The sequence below is a fragment of the Spea bombifrons genome, chromosome 8 (assembly GCF_027358695.1).
Source record: "Spea bombifrons isolate aSpeBom1 chromosome 8, aSpeBom1.2.pri, whole genome shotgun sequence".
Taxonomy (NCBI): Eukaryota; Metazoa; Chordata; class Amphibia; order Anura; family Pelobatidae; genus Spea; species Spea bombifrons.
In genome coordinates, this window is record NC_071094.1 from 36506294 (window position 1) to 36524250 (window position 17957).

The following is a 17957-nucleotide window of genomic DNA, read 5'->3' on the forward strand; positions in this document are numbered from 1 at the left end:
TTATTTTAACACTACTTTTTGTTATATGCACTAAACTGTGTGTTTCTTTTATATGTGAGATGCTCAGTCTCTGTGTAGAAATTCAGTAACCTTTATACCCAAAAGAGTGGACAATGGCATAGTTTGGTATCGGAGAACTAGTGGGTTTACACTACAATAATATTCAGTGACTGTACCTGTATTGCTATTTTAATATATATATTTAATATACCCAGTACATAAACTATTGGTTTATATTTGGCATGCAAATTAACCGTGTATCTTGTATTGTACCTTGTATAGAAAGATCGCAGACAGTCTCATACTGACGTAGCCACTGAACGGCTGGATCGCATTTCTTTTTCCAGGCTGCTGTTGGCAATACTAAAAAAATTATCTTGGTGAATAAGAACAGCGCGCCGACACATTACAACTACTATGTAAAAGTTACCAGACCCGACCGTACTGCCCGTATCGCAACATTTTAGAGGAATCAGGCGATGACGGTTACATAGAAACACATACATACGTGGAGAACGCGTTTGAAATCGATCTGATCGGCTGCTTGACTCCTTTTCAGCATTAAGGATTAAGATTCTGAGTAATGACCAGAAAATGCACAGATTATGTGCAAACATCTAGCCCAGCTAGGTTTACATATGTTTGGATATCTCTAAATGTGATGTTGTGTTGCTTCATCATGAATTGCGCCAGATTGTTCCTTGGATTATTCTATACGTGAGCTTATTATACGGCGTCACAGAATAGCCGTGCCCGTTTTATAACCCCTTCATGTATTACTATTGGTGGTCTTAAAGGTAGCTGTGCTGTCCAGGACAAGTTGCGTGTTTCCTGCCACAATAATGTCAGTTGCAGCAGACGCGTGTTTTTGGATTTTATGACGTTTTCTAAATTACCTCTGCCCCTTAAAAGGAGAACGGACGCTCCAGATCGTTTCCATTCTTGATTCTGACTGCCTGCAATATATTAATCGCATTTTTTTCCTTTTAAATAACGGAGAACAGTCGCAATCAAAGATTTTACTAGAACTAATTTTATATTAATAGTTTTTTTTATTAACAGTTAATTTTCTTTAGCTTTACGGGAAAGCAGCTGCATTGCTTGTTTGTGCTGAAATATGACGGTCCAAGAAAATTGTTGGCTTCTACATTGTCCTTGTTTACAAATAACATATGTTAAAATCTATAAATATGTACGTGATTTTACTTTGCATATGTAGCAGTTTGTATCTTTTGTTTGTTTTTTAGTACAAAGGGAACAATACAGTGTTTACCTAGACATGCAAGACGATTAGCGTGTCTTTCAGTATTATATGCTGCACATTTTCTTTCTGTTTAAAAAGCATTTTATACTTTACTGTTATATACAATAAACCTGTTATTCTTCTAAAATTGGGGATGTATTATCTGTGTCCTGCCTGCCATCATTTCATTATTTATACCAAAGTTTGTCCATTTATTTTGTTGCAAATGAAATCCAACATTTATTAATTGCTTTTCTTAATCAGATATAATATTTTGGGAGCTCAAGCAATCTTGTAAAGTTTTACCATCAAAGCTAAGCAAAAAATGGACTTAAAGTAGCCCAATGTGGCTTCACAGCTAGAACGCACCTTGGACGTACTTGCAGATTGGCCTCGGGGATCCTGATTTTTCATTTTGGTACTCGTGATCTGGCTTGTTGCTCCTTGCTTTACAGTATTGTGCGCTGGAATTGATACTTATGGTTTGCGTTGGATGCAGGTCCTCATGGTTACGCATAGAAACCGTGTGTAATAACGCCTTATGGTTACACATTCGCCACGTATACCTGCCGCTGTGTAATAACTGATCACAATGAAGTAATATTTTAACTGCGCTACAGGATAGGATCTTACAGGGACACTTGAAATATGCTGCCCGTGTCCATTTGCCGTATGTGTGCCATGTCAGAGCAAATTAACAAAGAGAAAGGTCTGTATTGACACCCCCTTAACACACAGGTGCCGGCTCTGAGTGGGAAGCATGCTCTAGTAAGCTAATTAAAGGGCGGTGCGGTGTTGGCATCTCGCAGATATGTGACGTGTATGTTTTGAGTGCATATTATTTGATTGAGAATATTGTGTTTGTTTTGCTGAAAGTGGTGCGTGTGTTTGAATGCAGTCCGCTATGGATCAAAGTTCGTAGCAAGGGTGATCTGTGTGGCGGATCGGTATTATTGGGGCCTTTAGTAGTTGGTGAGTTTTCATGAGTTTTTCTTAGGGTAAAGTACACAGTGCTAACATACACACATCGCCACCAAATAAAGAAAATGAAATACAATGTGAATAATTAAATTAAAAAAATACTCCAGATGTAATAAATAGGCCACTAGTCTCTGGGCTGCAGAATATACAAATAGGACTGTGCTAAAACTACTCAATGCCACTATATATTTTTTTAATACATATAAAAAATAAATCAAGATCCATAAACTCAGTGACGGTGCGTATCAGGAATAATTTCAATACGTGTTTTCATACAGTATTGTTGTGTTTTGTACACAAACCCCCATTCGCTTTGGAAAAGTGAAAAGTATCTAAAAAGCTCTGTTTTCATAGAACACCCTGGATATCTTGAAGCACAAGATTAACCTAAACAGTGGTTTGAACTAATAATGTGTATTCCATATCTTTGCAAATATTATCTTGTAACCATTCACAATTTAGCAGACAATTATTTAAAAACCGCTACCCAACTATTAAAACCCTCAAAAGTTTGTTCATGAAGCTTTATCTTTTATTTTTGCGACACAGTACATAGCGGATCTGGGTAAGTAGAAGATATATCCGTCCTCTGTTTCTTCCTCTCGCTTTCTTCTCTTTATCGCTTTCTCTCCCTCCATTTCTTTCTTTATATCTGCCCTTTTTCTCTCTATCCCTTATCCTCTCCCTTTTTACTTCCGTTACATATATTCCTTTTAAACATGTATGTGTAAAAGTCTCAAACTGAGCGGCTTCATTCAAATCTTTAGACAAGATGGAGCCTGAGAGAAAGGAAGAGCCCGTTAGTAGTAAGTACTGCCCGCTTTCTGTGTCCTCACGTGCAGGGTGAGACAGGAGGAGGTGGGGAGGGCTGATAGTAGAGACGGGAATCGTTGCTATGTTACTCACCAGCGCATGGCGATGCAGAGAGGTGGAAAAGCGGCAGGTAGCGGAGAGGATGACGGGTAAACAGGAGAGCGGAGAGAGAGGGAGAGGAACAGTGTCCCATGCGACGTGTTATTTCATGTCACTGAGCCGCCGTTAGGAATATTTGCATGTTCTGTCCGCTCCACTGTAGAGAACACAATTGCCCAGTAGGAAAATACATCCATTGTCCTAAACGACTGTACCCAGACTTGGTTGCTGTATTTGCCATTTAAGCGATACAGTTCCCCCTATAAGACATTAGCTATACAGACTTCTCTCATAAGGGGTGCTGGTGATGGGACATAACACCTTACGATGATATTTTTAGGTTCTTACGTCTCACAGTAAATCAGAGGTGTATATTTAAAAGCCACAAGAGGGCGCTCCTCAAGCACAAATAACAAAACCACACAATGAATTTTAGGTCTGGTAGAAAAAAAGATTTATTTGTAAATACACTATATGGACAAAAGTACTGGGACACACCTCCTAATCATTGCATTCAGTTGTTTCAATCAGACCCATTGCCACAGGTGTGTAAAAAGTTCTGTGTTCCTGTGTTAGAAGCAGGAAAAATGGGCAAATGTAAGGATCTGAGCGACTTGGGCAAGGGCCAAATTTGAGATGTCTAGACAGAGCCGTCTCCAAAACTGCAGCTCTTGTGGGGTTTTCCTAGTCTGCAGTGATCGGTACCTATCGAAGTGGTCAAGGGAAGGAAAAGCAATGAACTTTGAGGATAAAATGTTCACTTGCTGTCTAATATATCCCCCCCACTGATAGGTGCCATGATAACAAGATCATCAGTGTTATTTGCTTCACCTGTTAGTGGTCATAATTTTATGACTGATCGTGTGTGTGTGTGTGTATATATATATATATATATATATATATATAATGTAAATGGGTTTAGTTATAGCAGTATGCAATAATGTTTTTGTCCTCTGAGATATATATATATATAACAGCCACAAGAGGGCGCTCCTCAAGCAAAAACAAATCTATTGGGTGACATAGAACTAGGACATTTTCGCTTTGTGTATTTTTAACGCTTATGTTTATTTTCAGGACAGTTATGTTTTTTTTTTATTTTTTTTTAATACAACAGCTTTATTTATTGCATGCTGATAAATGTAAAGTTATTTTTGATAGGGTCACTTTAATCCCAGGTGCTTCCTGCTATTTTTAGATATAGGTGAATGTTTTGCGCAGTTCCTCCCCATACCACCCAGAAACCCGGTAACCGAGGTGCCCTGTGGTAGTACTCGCACGGAGTGTCAGCCTCAGCGAATACAAGGCATTTTAGGCTATTGCATGTCTCGGGCATCATGGGAAAGGCCCGTTCATGTCCCAGCATGACTGTGCCTTAAAGCAATGACCATAAAGGCATGGTTTGACAAGCTTGGTGTTAAGGAACTCGAGAGGTCGCACAGAGCCCTGACCTTAACCCCATTGGACACCTTTGGGATGAACTGGAACGGAGATTGCGAGCCGATCCTTCTCCTCCGAGATCAGCGCCTGACCTCATAAACGATCTACTGGATGAATGGCAACAATTCCCCCTAAAACACTCCAAAAACTCTTATGGAAAGCTTTCCCAGAATAGTGGAAGCCGTTACAGCGGCACCGCAGTATATTAATGCCCTTGGTTACAGAATGGGATGTCCAACAAGGTTCTATAGGAGTGATGGTCGAAGCTCCTCTCTTGTAGATAATCTAGAAGAGGAGTACTAGCCTCATTCTCTCCCAGGACCACTCACTTTTTTAGCTCTCTCATTTTACCCCCACCTCACCCCACGCCCTCACCTCACATCTCTCGTCACATCACCACCCCATTTCCCCAGGGTTTCTTCATGTGTCAAACCATATTTTCTGTGCTTTGTCCGCCAACGCCATTATAATTTCCTGTTATTGTCAAACTCGGCTTTATGATATGATGGGGGTTATGCTCCGCACCTGAGCTGCCCTGTGCAGTGTCGCGGGACTCACATGGCGCGTCTGCTCTGACCAGTGGTTTGTGCTGTTGATGATGCTTTTGGATGTTGTATTTTATTGATGTTGTTATTGACTCTGTCGCTTACTACGGTTACAGCACATGGAATAATACCGGGTGTAAGTATGTAAAGGGGGCTTCCAGCAGTACATGTGCAGGACACAGCGACATCTGCAATGCAAGTCTCAGGAAACGCTTGCAACATCGTTGTGCGCTGTTGTGAAGATGAGTGCTAATTTTCAGCAGGGTCACATCAGGTTGACAGTCAGGGAGAGCCTGGCAAGGGTTGTTGAAAGAATGGCCTCAAGCCGTATTACCCCCCCAAACAGCAGTGACGAGTTGTAGCTGAGCTTCGGACCTCAGGCTTGTGAGTGTATGACTTCTACAACAGCCGTCACACCGCTACCGGGAACCTACAGTCACATAGACAGCCAAAGACCCCCGGAGACAAACCGCGGCTAAACAAACCAGTATGTCTACACGAAGGACCTGGCTAAACCAGTGAAACCGGCTCCTTGTGATCCTTTACTCCAGTGGGATCCCAGATTTATTCCTTTAGCCAAAGGCTGTTTTGGTGGCGGTGCATTTAGGGTAATTCATCATGTATTTGGGAAACAATGTTTCTAATAATGTGTGAGGCGTCTTCAGCAGGCAGGACAGATCCTCATCCAGGTGGGGTTCCTGCCGCTGGATGCCCCTGTCTCTTGGGGACAGGTGTACCCCTAAATCTGGCCAAGGACAAGACCAACGGCTTATTAAGGCCTGACTTTTTAAAGTCATAAAGGGGCAGACTATACGGCCTATGGGTCGTACCCGCCATCAAATTCTATGTCCCTATACGGTATATGCCATGATCACCGAGACCAGAGGATAAAGTCCTGTCTAGAAGACCGATTAATGGGAGCATGAGATCCACCATGTGCCCCCCATGCATTTCTGGGAGCTTTCTAAATGAGCGGACCCTGTGACTCTTGAAATATTAACCCTTTAATGTGTTACCCAAATGACTCTAATACCGGTCATTATTTAAAGATACACTGAATTGAGTCACCTGTATCCAAGCAGGAATATCATCCATAACACACCGGGAGCAAAAGCACCAACTGGGAGTCACATATATGATCAGAGCCGTGTAGAAAAGGACGGAGTCAGCTGCAGATGTTTAACCCTCAGAATCTGCCCCTTCACCCGAGATTGGGGCAAAAACTGACACTCAGGGCCAAACCCTGAGTTCCCAGAAATGCCCCCATGCATTGTCACGAGTTTAGATGTTTATATCGCTCTATAAGAGACTGATGAGCCCTGTTAAACAATAGTAAGTTCCCCTCACAGGCATCCTGTTTTGGTAACTTCACACATTGCTCTGCAGCATATAGAAAAAAACAGGATGTCGCCGATCCGAGCAGCTCAGCCCGAGGAACCCCCGGGAAACCCTTTCTCTGCCGGATCACATGTAACACTGGCCGCTTCCCCTTTTAGCGGAGAACGCACGCACGCAGGGGTTAAGGAAGTTATGGTTTGCACAGCATCCTAGAACTTGTTGGCACTGAGGGAGTTAAATGAGATTGGAGGCTGGTCCAAGCATCACTCAGGACCAATAGGAGCAGAGCAGCCAACCGGAGATAAAGCAGATACTGAGTCAGTTTCACCATAAATAGGCCCGTCGGTGAAGGCAGCGGCGGGGAGGGCGGAGCCGCGGATCACTCGGGGCGAGTTTCGGAAAGACCGGCGCTCGGCCGCTGCTGGAGACCGGAGGGGAGGAAGGAAGCTGATGGAAGGGTAAAGCCCGTGGGGGCGCCGTTGTGAGGCGAGGGGTTAATGATTCCTCTCTGTATATAGGGGCAGTTAAAGCGGAGGGTACCAGCAGCCTCTGACATTAGTTCTCATAGATTGTAACTCATATCATGCCCAGGCAGCGAGGGGCCGCATTGCCAGTTTATGTTTTTTGCGCATCCCCGGGCAGGTGTTTGCGGCGGGTCACCCTGAGTGATGAGGAGGGGTGTGGGGACCCCCGGTCAGACTGTGGAAAGTTCATTAGGGTCCCAGCTGGGAATTCTAGAGCTGTTTGGTAACTGTGGGGTTAATACTGAGCTGCGGTTTCCCAATATCCTTCTAGATCTGTCACCGATTACCGAGCACTTCTAGATCGTTAAAGAGGCAGGGAAGCCCCTTTTTTGTTGTTTTAGAGTTAAAATGGTTGCTCTCCATGCAGCCTCCACACCTGCATACAGTTGCTGGGATCATACATGTGTGTGTGTGTGTGTGTTGTACATGTGAGTGGAGTGGCCCATCCCGCAGTGTTTGCCACCCTTTGCCCTGCTGGATGGGATTAGTTTTAAATTGATGACTTTTATTTCAATTTTTTTGGTGCAATCACCATGGCAACCAATAGGATGTTCTTACTGATTGCAAGAACCTTGCCCTAGGACCTAGTCTATGGTCCATGGTATCCTAAGATCATGGTCACCTGAGCAGAATGATGGCTTCCCTTTGGAGCGCCAGTCATTATGGACCATCCAGCCAACCTGTTGTAAAGCAGCTGTGATCATGATCCTAGAGGCAGGCAGTGATGCTGTTTAATGGCCGCTGTCCTCTAGCTGGTTGTAGTTGTGGAGGTCTGTTTCCCGGTGCTCCATGTGAATTATTTCTCCAGCTTGGTTGTGTTTCTGAAGATAGGAGAGACCTAGGATAAGGTGGCACCACTTCCGCCCCATGGCACCGGTCTCCCAAGGCAGAGCCCGCGCTTTCCTCTGCATCAACTCTACAAGGAAATGTCTGCTTAACGAAAAGTCACCACTGCAGGTATTTGGGAACTGAATGGTGGTTACTACCATCCAACACCTCCCGCCCAGTCCGGTATCTTCTGTGCCATCCCATCCTCCAGCTAGAACATCCGTAAAACCGACCGTTTCACTTTACAGTCTTCGCTATTCATTATGAAGGGCCTTCCCCAGTGCGGATCTCCAAAAGAATGCCTGAGGAGGCCCTTCGTGATGGATGTTGTCGTAGGAAAAGCCCACCAGGGTTGCTCCATCATTTGTATGAAACGGATACATTTTGGAAATGTTTTTTAGAACGTATGCGTTGAAGTCTTGCTTTGTCTTGTGTGCTTATTGGTCATTACCACTTCTAGCAGCAACCCGGGTTTTTTTTTTATAATTTTTTTTTTTTTTTTTTTTTAAGGTTGTGTTTTTTTTTTTAACATTTGTTTTACGTTTTGCCCTTTCAGCCTACCTATAAAGGAGATTGGGTCCCCGGAGCAGGCATCCAATATGGCCGGATGCTACTTTAACCAGTGCTGCCCAAACAAATTGGAGACGGCGTCCTGCTAGCTGACACCCCCCCAGCCCATGATTACCCCCCAATTTTATTATTAAAAAATAAATTAAAAAAAAATGATATATAACACAAATATATTTAAATTTATTTATATTTTTAATGTTTTAAACAATAAAAATGGCTGATGCTGCGATCACACTTAGATGCACCAGGGATGCCCTACTTGTGAGCATGATTATGGCTTCTAGCCCGTTAGGTGTGTGCACCCTGTGATACCACGTGTCCCGTGACTTAACATGGTCTAAGTGCGCAATCTACATGTATGTATAACTGCATCTATTGCTAACCACGTGTCCCGTGACTTAACATGGTCTAAGTGCGCAATCTACATGTATGTATAACTCCATCTATTGCTAACTTTGCTAAGGACCATGCGTATTGGCCATCCCAAAATGTGATTTATATATACATGGACTGTATTATAGAGAGAAAAGCCTGGATTGCTGTTCTCTGAGTGGTAGGCACCGTATCCCTTTGGTTTAGTCCTCCCTTGCGCGTGATGTTTAATGCAGGAGTTAGCGCCTGGGAACGCTGCCAAGCCCCGGAGACGGGGTCTGCCTGGCACCGAGCAGATGTAATGCGCGATTGAGGAATTCCCAGGAAGCGCATAGATGGGGCGGGAGGCAGAGGAAAAAGTTGCTGCTATACCCGACTCCGGCGGGAACTATTTATTGTTCTATCAGAAGCGCAGCTGGAAGCCGTCCATTTCATACAGGATATTGTTGAATGCAGGGCTGAGCCGTTTCCGACAGAAACATGGATGTCCTCAAACCGGTCGCTGATCCGTCAACAGCTTTGAGAGCGCGAGCCATGGGGCTCGGAGTTATGAGCGGGGGGGTTTCCCCTTTTTGCTCTGTCCAGAGGAACACGCGTGTAAGGAGCCGCGCTGTATGTCAGACTCTGTGTGGGGCTTGGCAGTAACATATGAAACATGCATCATTAAGTATGCGTGGAGTAGCGCTTTACATATAAACCTGTAGCGTGTCCATACTTCCCTTCTGTAAAGGAAACTAAAACTTCCTGAATACTGGAGCAGGCGGTAATAACTACTAGCAATAATATAATAATGGAAATATAAACATTCTCTACTGCTAAAAATATTTTATGTGCCTTCTGCAGAAATTCTTTATTCACGTAAAATGTTTAAAAGTTCTTAAAGTTTCTTAAGATTTGGTTTTATCGTTAAAGAATAATATTGGAGAGTTTAGGGTAGAGCTCCTAACCGGGGAGACGAAGAGAGCGCAGTATGTGTGGCTTGGAGGTGAAGATGAGATAGGGGTATTTTATAAAGTACAGAAGGGAGGTTTTATTTCAAAGGAAGGGGAATGTTGGAACAAGAGGGTCCGAGGCTTGCGTGTAATGCAAGGAAGCTTAGCTTTACTGAGAGGGTGGTAGATAAGTGGAACAGCCTTCCAGCAGATGTGGTAGAGGCTATTACATATACAGCTATTACAGAGGCTATTACAGAGAATTTAAACACGGGATAGATTTAAAACGATCCTGAAGGGACTGATCAAGGTCTGGGTGTTTACATTGGTATAAATGAGCAGGCTTAGATGGGCCAAGTGGGTCTTGTATCAGAAACCTAGCATTTGACGGCTGCCAGCAGATCTGGTAGGGTTTATTTACATAGCACACTTGACAGCGCAACTAATGTTTTGTGGGACAGATACACAATTGTCTGTTTTTAGCTTTTTGTCGCTTTGCATAGCACTATATTACAGATCAAGGGTCACTAATCTCTGTTCCACCTGGAAAAAAAATCTATCTCCATATGGACTCGCCTACTCATCCCTAATGCGTTCTCCTCTAACAGCAGAGGAACTAAGAGCTGCTCTAATGAGGTGCGAGAAGTGCCTACGTTTTAACCCTTTCAGCACATTTTACACTTTCTTTTTCTTAACGGTTTGTTCTGACAATAACTTGCTCAGATGATCAACCTATAACATACACATTGAAAGATTACTGTTAAGAAGTGTAGGTGCACACTGATGAAGGGGTGTGTGTGTACCCCAAAATATCTGCTTCCACCTTGTCCATCATCGCACTTATTAAACGTGTGGATTCACTTGCAACATCCCTGGGGTTAATGATTACAGTTCATGTTTTTAAGCAAAACATACAATTTACTAAAAGTAAATTGTTGCAATAAAGAATAATTTGGGAGAAAAACACCAAGTGTGTGTGTGTGTGTGTGTCTGTGTACATATGAGCAGGTCTCTATTACTGTCCCATGTCCCCGTTTGGAAGCTACACTGATGACTCATTAGCGATGGCTGCGTTCCAGATCAGTTGCCTAGACAGATCCTCCGATAGAAAAGAGGAAAACAAAGTATATTACGTGTTGTTGTAACAGAGCGATTACTTTATCTGCTATACGCCTCAGCAATAAAGTGGTTACCCACCATCTAATGAGGCGTAACGTCTAAATAATGTGTCTAATGCTGGGGTAAAATACTTGCCACCAAGCCCAGATGCCGAAATGTGATGCTCCAATTTTCCAGCATTGGGCAGGAGCTCTGATCACCACAATGATCAGCTTCAAGAATGTGTTCAGTCTGGTTTCAATATAATGGTTCTGTGTATCACTATTGATGCTGTCTGTGATCGAAAAAGTCAGTAGCCCAACTCACCTGTGGGACGACTTAGAAGTCAGTGTGGCTTCCAGCCCAAAGACTCATTGTGCGCCTGGATCCTCCTGCTACTACCTGGTGTTTCTATACTAAAACTTCATCATGATGGGAAAAGCCATCCAGCTACAAATGAATTGGTCTAGACGTACAAAGTTCATTCTCAGTAGGACGCATCTAGTTTGGGTATCTCTGAAAGATGTACAAATGTCCTTTAATTGCTGATAAAATGTGGTTTATTGAATGAAACCTTGAATCTACTGTCTGTGGGCCTGCTTGGTGACCGTAGCTGGGAGCATCTCCAGTAGAACTAAATGGTGTTTACAGTAGGATGTTTGTATATCACCTTATCATTGTTCATTGATTTGTTTTTTACTATCAATTTATCCCCCCACCCCACCCCACCCCTTTGCCATTTCAAAAAAGTGTATGTATGTATATAAAAATGATGCCTGTGCTATCCTGCATTTACTCAGTGTGATAAACATTTTTATTGCAGAAGACTGTTTGAAGGCACCAAAGAACTTGAAGCATGGAGGAATCACAGTATGGACATCCACGCCAATCCCTCCTTGATGCCATTCATCGCTTTAACGCTGCTACGACCATAATGGATGAGACAATCATGGTGCCTAGCATGCTCCAGGACATGACTCCAGATAGGCAGGGCCATGGAGACCATTCCAAGTCTACAGATGTTGTTGAGCAGAAAAACCTGTATGACTCTTACCTCTTGTTGAAATCTCTAAGGCATGACATGAAGTGGGGAATTAACCAAGAAAACAAATCCATACAAGAACGCCGTGCTGAAAATGAAGAAGCAACGGAGGATGAGACGAGTGATTTGGTAGAACAATTTCAGCATCACTTAAGAGGTCTTCTATCTGTCCTCACTAAACTTACCAAAAAGGCCAATCTTCTGACCAACTGCTACAAGAAGGAGATCGAAGTCAGCTCTCCAAGTAACGGACATTATTCTAGAAGCATTTCAAACTAAGTGATTTTTTTTTTTCTTCCCTCCCATCTTTGCAGCCTATTTTGCATGGATGCCAATGCATTTTTGCACATTAATGCACGCACCAGGAAACGCAAAGTAAAATGACTAACTTAGCAGACGTTTCTATTGAGGTCCCTGGTGTGTATTGGGACTAGCTCTTAGCCCTGCCTGCAACTCTTCTAGCTCTTCCCTATTCTAGATCCCACACATGACCTTGACTCTTGTTTTTCTACCATGGCTCTATGCCTTCCCTCCCCCAGTTACGCTCAAGCCTGCGTTTTTCCCTTCTGGGATCTGTTGCTAAGACGTGCCAAGGTGTATCATGGCCAGCGGAAGGTTTATTCCATTTCAGGAAGCTTAGTTTGCAATTAAAGCTGTATACGGACATTTTTTTTTATATAATTATATATAATCCCACCTCAGGTCACATACTTCAGCAGGAAAATGATGCAAACATAGTCTTATTTCAAGAAAACAGAACTGTGAACATCCTGTATTAGGCTACAAGATCGAATTAAAAATACTGGGGTGAGGATGACTTTCATTTTGTTGGCAAATAGTGGAAGTTGTCCGCCATCTAAGAAAACAACTGGGTTATGTATGAAGAAGGTGATTCTGGTACACTGTTCTTATCACCAAAATGACCAATGGAGTTGAATAACCAGCAAAAACTTACCATTTATTAGTATGGTAACGATATCCCTTTTTGTAGCAGAACAGTTTTTCATACTTAACTAACAAAGATGTAACAGGCGGTAATGCATCGTGTATTTCTGGACTACGGAAGTGGACAATGTTTTGAGGAACTCAAAGGATGTTGGCCTTGGTGTGGGCAATGGACTTGGTCTTCACCATAATGACTCCTCATGCTCTTCGGATTTTTTTGACCATGCTGCACCAATTGGAGTATGAAATATAATGCCTATGCCAGGGGTGTCCAACGTGCGGCCCTCCGGCTGCTGCAGGACTACATCTCCCATACTCCTCAGCCAGCCCCTTAGCTGAAAGAGCATTGTGGGAGATGTAGTCCTGCAGCAGCTGGAGGGCCGCACGTTGGACGCCCCTGGCCTATGCTATATAAAGAGCGGAGAATCTTGGGCAAAGTTGTTCATTATTTTTTTTATTTTTATAGGGAATTCTGCAAGTCAGAATTAAAGGGAAACACCGCCATTTAACCAATGATTTCCGATCAGTATCGGAGATGCTCTGCCATATGGTTGGGTAATGAAGCATTCCTTATCTGTTTTTATTTTGTCTGCCATGTGATCAGGTCCGGTAATCAGGTTTTCCAAATCCTATTCTGGTCTAACATAAACCTCACCAAGTTTTTTTACCCATTAAAACAGGAGGTCTTTACTTGTTCTCAGTGCTGCATGTAAAATGTTGGACTTTTTCTGGAGTGGAATAACTTGGTACAGAATGTAAATATACAGCGATCAGACTCCACCTAGCAACAGATGTTTCCAAGTAGCTATGGTGATATGTTTGTCTGGAGGAAGCCAATAAAATCTGACTTTTCCTGGCTGCTCTCGTCTTATTGGCTGGGCGAGCCAGCCCGTTTCCTTATCAGTTGTAACCACTCAAGCTGTAACTTTTTAGTTTTTTTTCACTTGTTTACACTATATTATATGCTGCTTCAATAACCGCTAATAACCTTGGAAACATGCTTGTACGATTATTTTTATTTTATTTATAAGCCGTGTCTTTACTTTTAACTTTTGTAGTGAATGGGAGGTTACTGGGACTCTTGTAAAACATGAGGAGGACCCATGGAAGTGACAGGTTTAGTCATCTCTCCCATGCTTAAGGTGGTCTGCCCTAACATGTTTAAACCTTTAGCCACCCACCCCAAATGCCATTTCACACCTGGAAATAAAACACCTTTGTTCGAACACGTTTAAAATCCTGTATCAACCTGCACTAGATTGAATGCAGGCCATTTCTTTACTACGTAGAAAGGTCACGAAGTCCATTTTTAGTACCAATTAATGTGCCAAGGCAAGAGGTGTATTGGCACCCCTCGTGACACAGGGAAGCACCACAAGGTGTCATTGAAGTATCGCCCCAAGCTGGCAAGACTTTGTAGTTCAATGTGTTGTTCCTCAAGGGGTTAAATCCTGATGGCTACAAAGTGCAAACAAGTGTAATCTTGAGCTTAATGACTCCTAAAACACCTACCATCCAGAATCAAAAATGTTCTTTGCCAAATCATAGGACGGTAAATCATTAACTGACTACTCGTAGCCAAACAGGCAAGGGGGTACCTGCTACATCTGTTACAAGACTCCGTGCTTTACAAACATGTTGACGATCATAGTTTCATTTCTGCATTTGCTGTCCGTATGTAACATTTGTTTGGTGCTGTTATGTTTTTAAAAATGTAAAAGTGATAAGTAGGGACATTAGATGAAAGCTTCGACGTGGACCTTTTTGGGCTCCATGCTTCAATCCCAAGCATTGTGTCAGATTATGACTTGTCACCATTAGACCCCATAGAACCTTCGCCAGGCCCGTGCCAGTAAGTTTAGAATGCGTGGCCACTAGTAAGCAGGAGTTGTGTTCGACCCAGCCTGTCTCCCTCAAGCGAAGGAAACTGGGCAGGGAAACCAATCTCTCTTCTGACCAATGTCTCTGTGCATTTAAAAGGCAAAGAAAACACTCAGGTGACACTTAGTTACGATATGCATTAAAGGGATTATTAAGGTTCCCGATACCCGCACTATAGAAGAATGCATAATAAAGGATTCCGTGGGTTCAGGACATTCTTCCAAAATGAAAAATAAAAAATTAAAGCACTTACCTGATGAAGTTGCCCTTCTCCTCTATGGTCCGACTGTTCTTATCACTAGAAGCCAATCATGGTCGGAAATGCAGGCCCATTGAAAATAATGAGAGTCTTTGCCTCGCATGCATACGGGGGCCTGAGCACAACTCCTGCACAGCATTTATCTGGGGGTCATATGCACATGGGGTGTTCTCCTGAATCTCCAATGCATTTGCAAGGGGGGGCAACACAACGATTAAAAGAGATCTCAAAGATATTGTACCCCTGTTTTACCACTCAGTGTCAGACTGGCAAATGACAGGGTGGCCCTGCCACTTTGAGGCCAGTGGCCGTCTGAAGACATTGGTCTGGCTGAGGGCTGGATATGCGCAGCTCACCCAACAGCCCATTGGTTGTTTGCCCAGTGTGCCAGAATGCTGTGCAAAGCCCTACTAGTGAGGTTCTAGAAGAAAAATGAAAGGCCTCAAAGAGCTCTTGGGTTGAGTCATTCCCAAGTATTGGTAAATCTCTGCACCCTTATCACATCTCTCACGTCGTCTAAAAGAGAACTGTCTCTCCATGGGCATTTGAAATGTTGGAAGGTAAGACTTTGTACAAAGGGCGGCACAAAGACAGACCATTCATTTTATGCTCAGAAACAGACATTGTCAACTTTACAAAGTGTAAGTAAGAATCTGTGTGACTGTTACAATCAACAACACCCATGATGATCACCCAGCAACAAAGGCTTTTGAGTTAATTATCTTGCTATCCTCTTTTTCATTAGCTTCTAGTCTCCTAATGTGCAATGCATTCTGATGCTGTCACTTGACTTTTTTATACCCGACTCATCCGCAGCATTCTTGGGCCTGCAGGACACCAGATGTGTAGCGCTCACGCTCCCCAAATCTCATGGGGCTCCTGCAAGTCTGTGAAAACTGCAACGCATATAAAAATAGGAACCAATAGTGCAGAAATACAGCAATTTATCCTTTTATAGCAGTAGAGGTGGGTAGGAATATTTGTGTGCTAGCGCCACCTACTGGTCAAATCATCTGAGTCATTTACTCAATGCAAGCCTTTAAATGATCATAAAACTGCTTTCAGAGGGTACAGAGCTTTACATTATTAACATTCATAGACTTCCCAGCCATTTTTCTTTCCAGTAACAGCGAACCAAGGGAGGGCTGGCAATGTTCAGCCTTGGGGCAAACCCAGGCAAATGGTCCGGCAATGTAGTGGTCAAAAGCACAGGCGAGCAGCACACAATGCACAATATCGGGCCCTGTTCACAAAATAATGCTTCTTTATGGCTTACATTATGTCATATTAACCACACAGACATTCTGTATCCCCAGAATCAGAGCCAAAGACATCTTTAATTTTTCAAATACTGCTTCTCCCACAGCAGGAGAAAATGCTGTTCCCTCCCCTCTGCCCAATGTGTGCCGCAGGACCTGCCGCTGAGCGGTGCAGATGGAGGCCTGTGCATGCCTAGTACAGACCTCTCCACTAGCCAATCCTCTTCAATGCTTTGTGCGCCACCTGAAGTCGAGCTCATAGATATGATGTCATGTCACTGTGCTTTACAACAGGTGGCGCACAGAGCTCAAATGTGTAATCTCAGCAGAAAGGCATACTCGACATGCTCTGTTGCAGACTTCTTGATACATCTTTTGTGGCTTTTGAGGGGGCCCATTGGACAGCTGCTGTGGGCATCTAAGATAAGCCTGTGTCCAAGGCATATGCCGCCTGCGTCATATGTTGAAAACGTTCCAAACAGCAGTAGAAAAAATGGAGTCGGAAGGGACCCCAGCAGTCATATACACTTGAATCTCAGCCCAGTTATTTTCCATACACTAGATGTGTTCGGCTGAACAGACAGTATCTCCATGCTCAGCTCCAGCTCCGACTCGTGGAATGCTGCAGGCACCCATTGATTTTAATGGAAGCAATTCTTGCCACTAATTGGTTGCTTCAAGTCAATGGTGCAGTTCTCCTTTCTGTCGTGGTTGTGGTTCCTCTTGTTGGAGTCGGACCAAGAAGATCTGGCCCTACTGTATGCTATCATTCTTCACAGTGAAGAAAATAAGGGGAACGTAGGCTTCCTTGTGCAGAGTTCTGTTCTGGACAACCCTTGTGGGTGGAATTAAACTAATATGCTATTTTTCTCCCCGTAAATGAGCTAAAATTTGTCTATTAAGACGCCATCTGTTAAATGTCATATTTTCTCCCTTTGGGGTGCTCTGTGAGTGTAAGTTTGGGTCTAGCATTAAGCTCTAGGCTACTCAGTACAGATACTGGTAGTTTGGAGCTCATTCACAACAATTTAGGCTGTGTGTGTCTTAGGTATACAAACTTAACAAACAATGTTTCCTGTACACAGCTAGTGTAATGCACTGTGCATAGGCAGTAGATGCAAATTTGATGGGACAGGACCAAAAAAAAAAAGTTACTGTCCTGGTAAATTCAGGCGCGTTGGGAAGTATGGATATGCTGTCCCTTCTCTGGCCTGCAGGAGAGCCAGATCTTCTTGGTGCTTCCCCACAAGGTGAGGGGCCACTGGGAACCTTGTCTGAGGGAGAGGGCCACCCAAATGGGCGACAATGCTTCCCTTGCAAAAAAATTCTGCCCTCTTTCTAATATTAAAAAGAAAACCTTCACTCTAAAAATACACAAACACAGTGAAAAAACAATGCCAGTGTAAAGACATAAAAACATAAAAAGGGTCTCTGATTTATTACAGGAAGCTCGGGGTCTGGGGCCACCTCTAGAACCCCAGGGCAGCTTGCGGTGAACCAATCTATCCCTCACTTGTAAATGCGCACAAAAATAGCCTAAATGCCGTGTTCTGCGGTGGCAGAAAAAATACAAAACAACCGATATTTCTACCTAAATGGATTTTTTTGTTCAATTATCCTAGTACATGTTTGGATTAACACACACAAAAAAGCTGAATAATAATAATAATAAAAGGTTAATACAATGTAATTCCATTTAGATTTTTTATTTATGTATTTGTGTACAATTGAACGTTTTTGTGGTTGATATCAAAATGAAGAAACAATCCTGCGCTAGGAAAAAAAACA

General features: G+C 43.2%; 1 protein-coding gene across 1 annotated transcript; it reads left to right on the plus strand.

Moving 5' to 3' along the window:
• Positions 1 to 6762: 6762 nt before the first annotated feature.
• Positions 6763 to 12491, plus strand: LOC128503623 (mid1-interacting protein 1-B-like). The gene is made up of 2 exons (XM_053473768.1): positions 6763 to 6917; positions 11607 to 12491. The coding sequence occupies exon 2, from the start codon at positions 11640 to 11642 to the stop codon at positions 12102 to 12104; it is 465 nt and encodes a 154-aa protein (XP_053329743.1). The 5' UTR covers positions 6763 to 6917; positions 11607 to 11639; the 3' UTR covers positions 12105 to 12491.
• The last annotated feature ends 5466 nt before the right edge of the window (positions 12492 to 17957 follow it).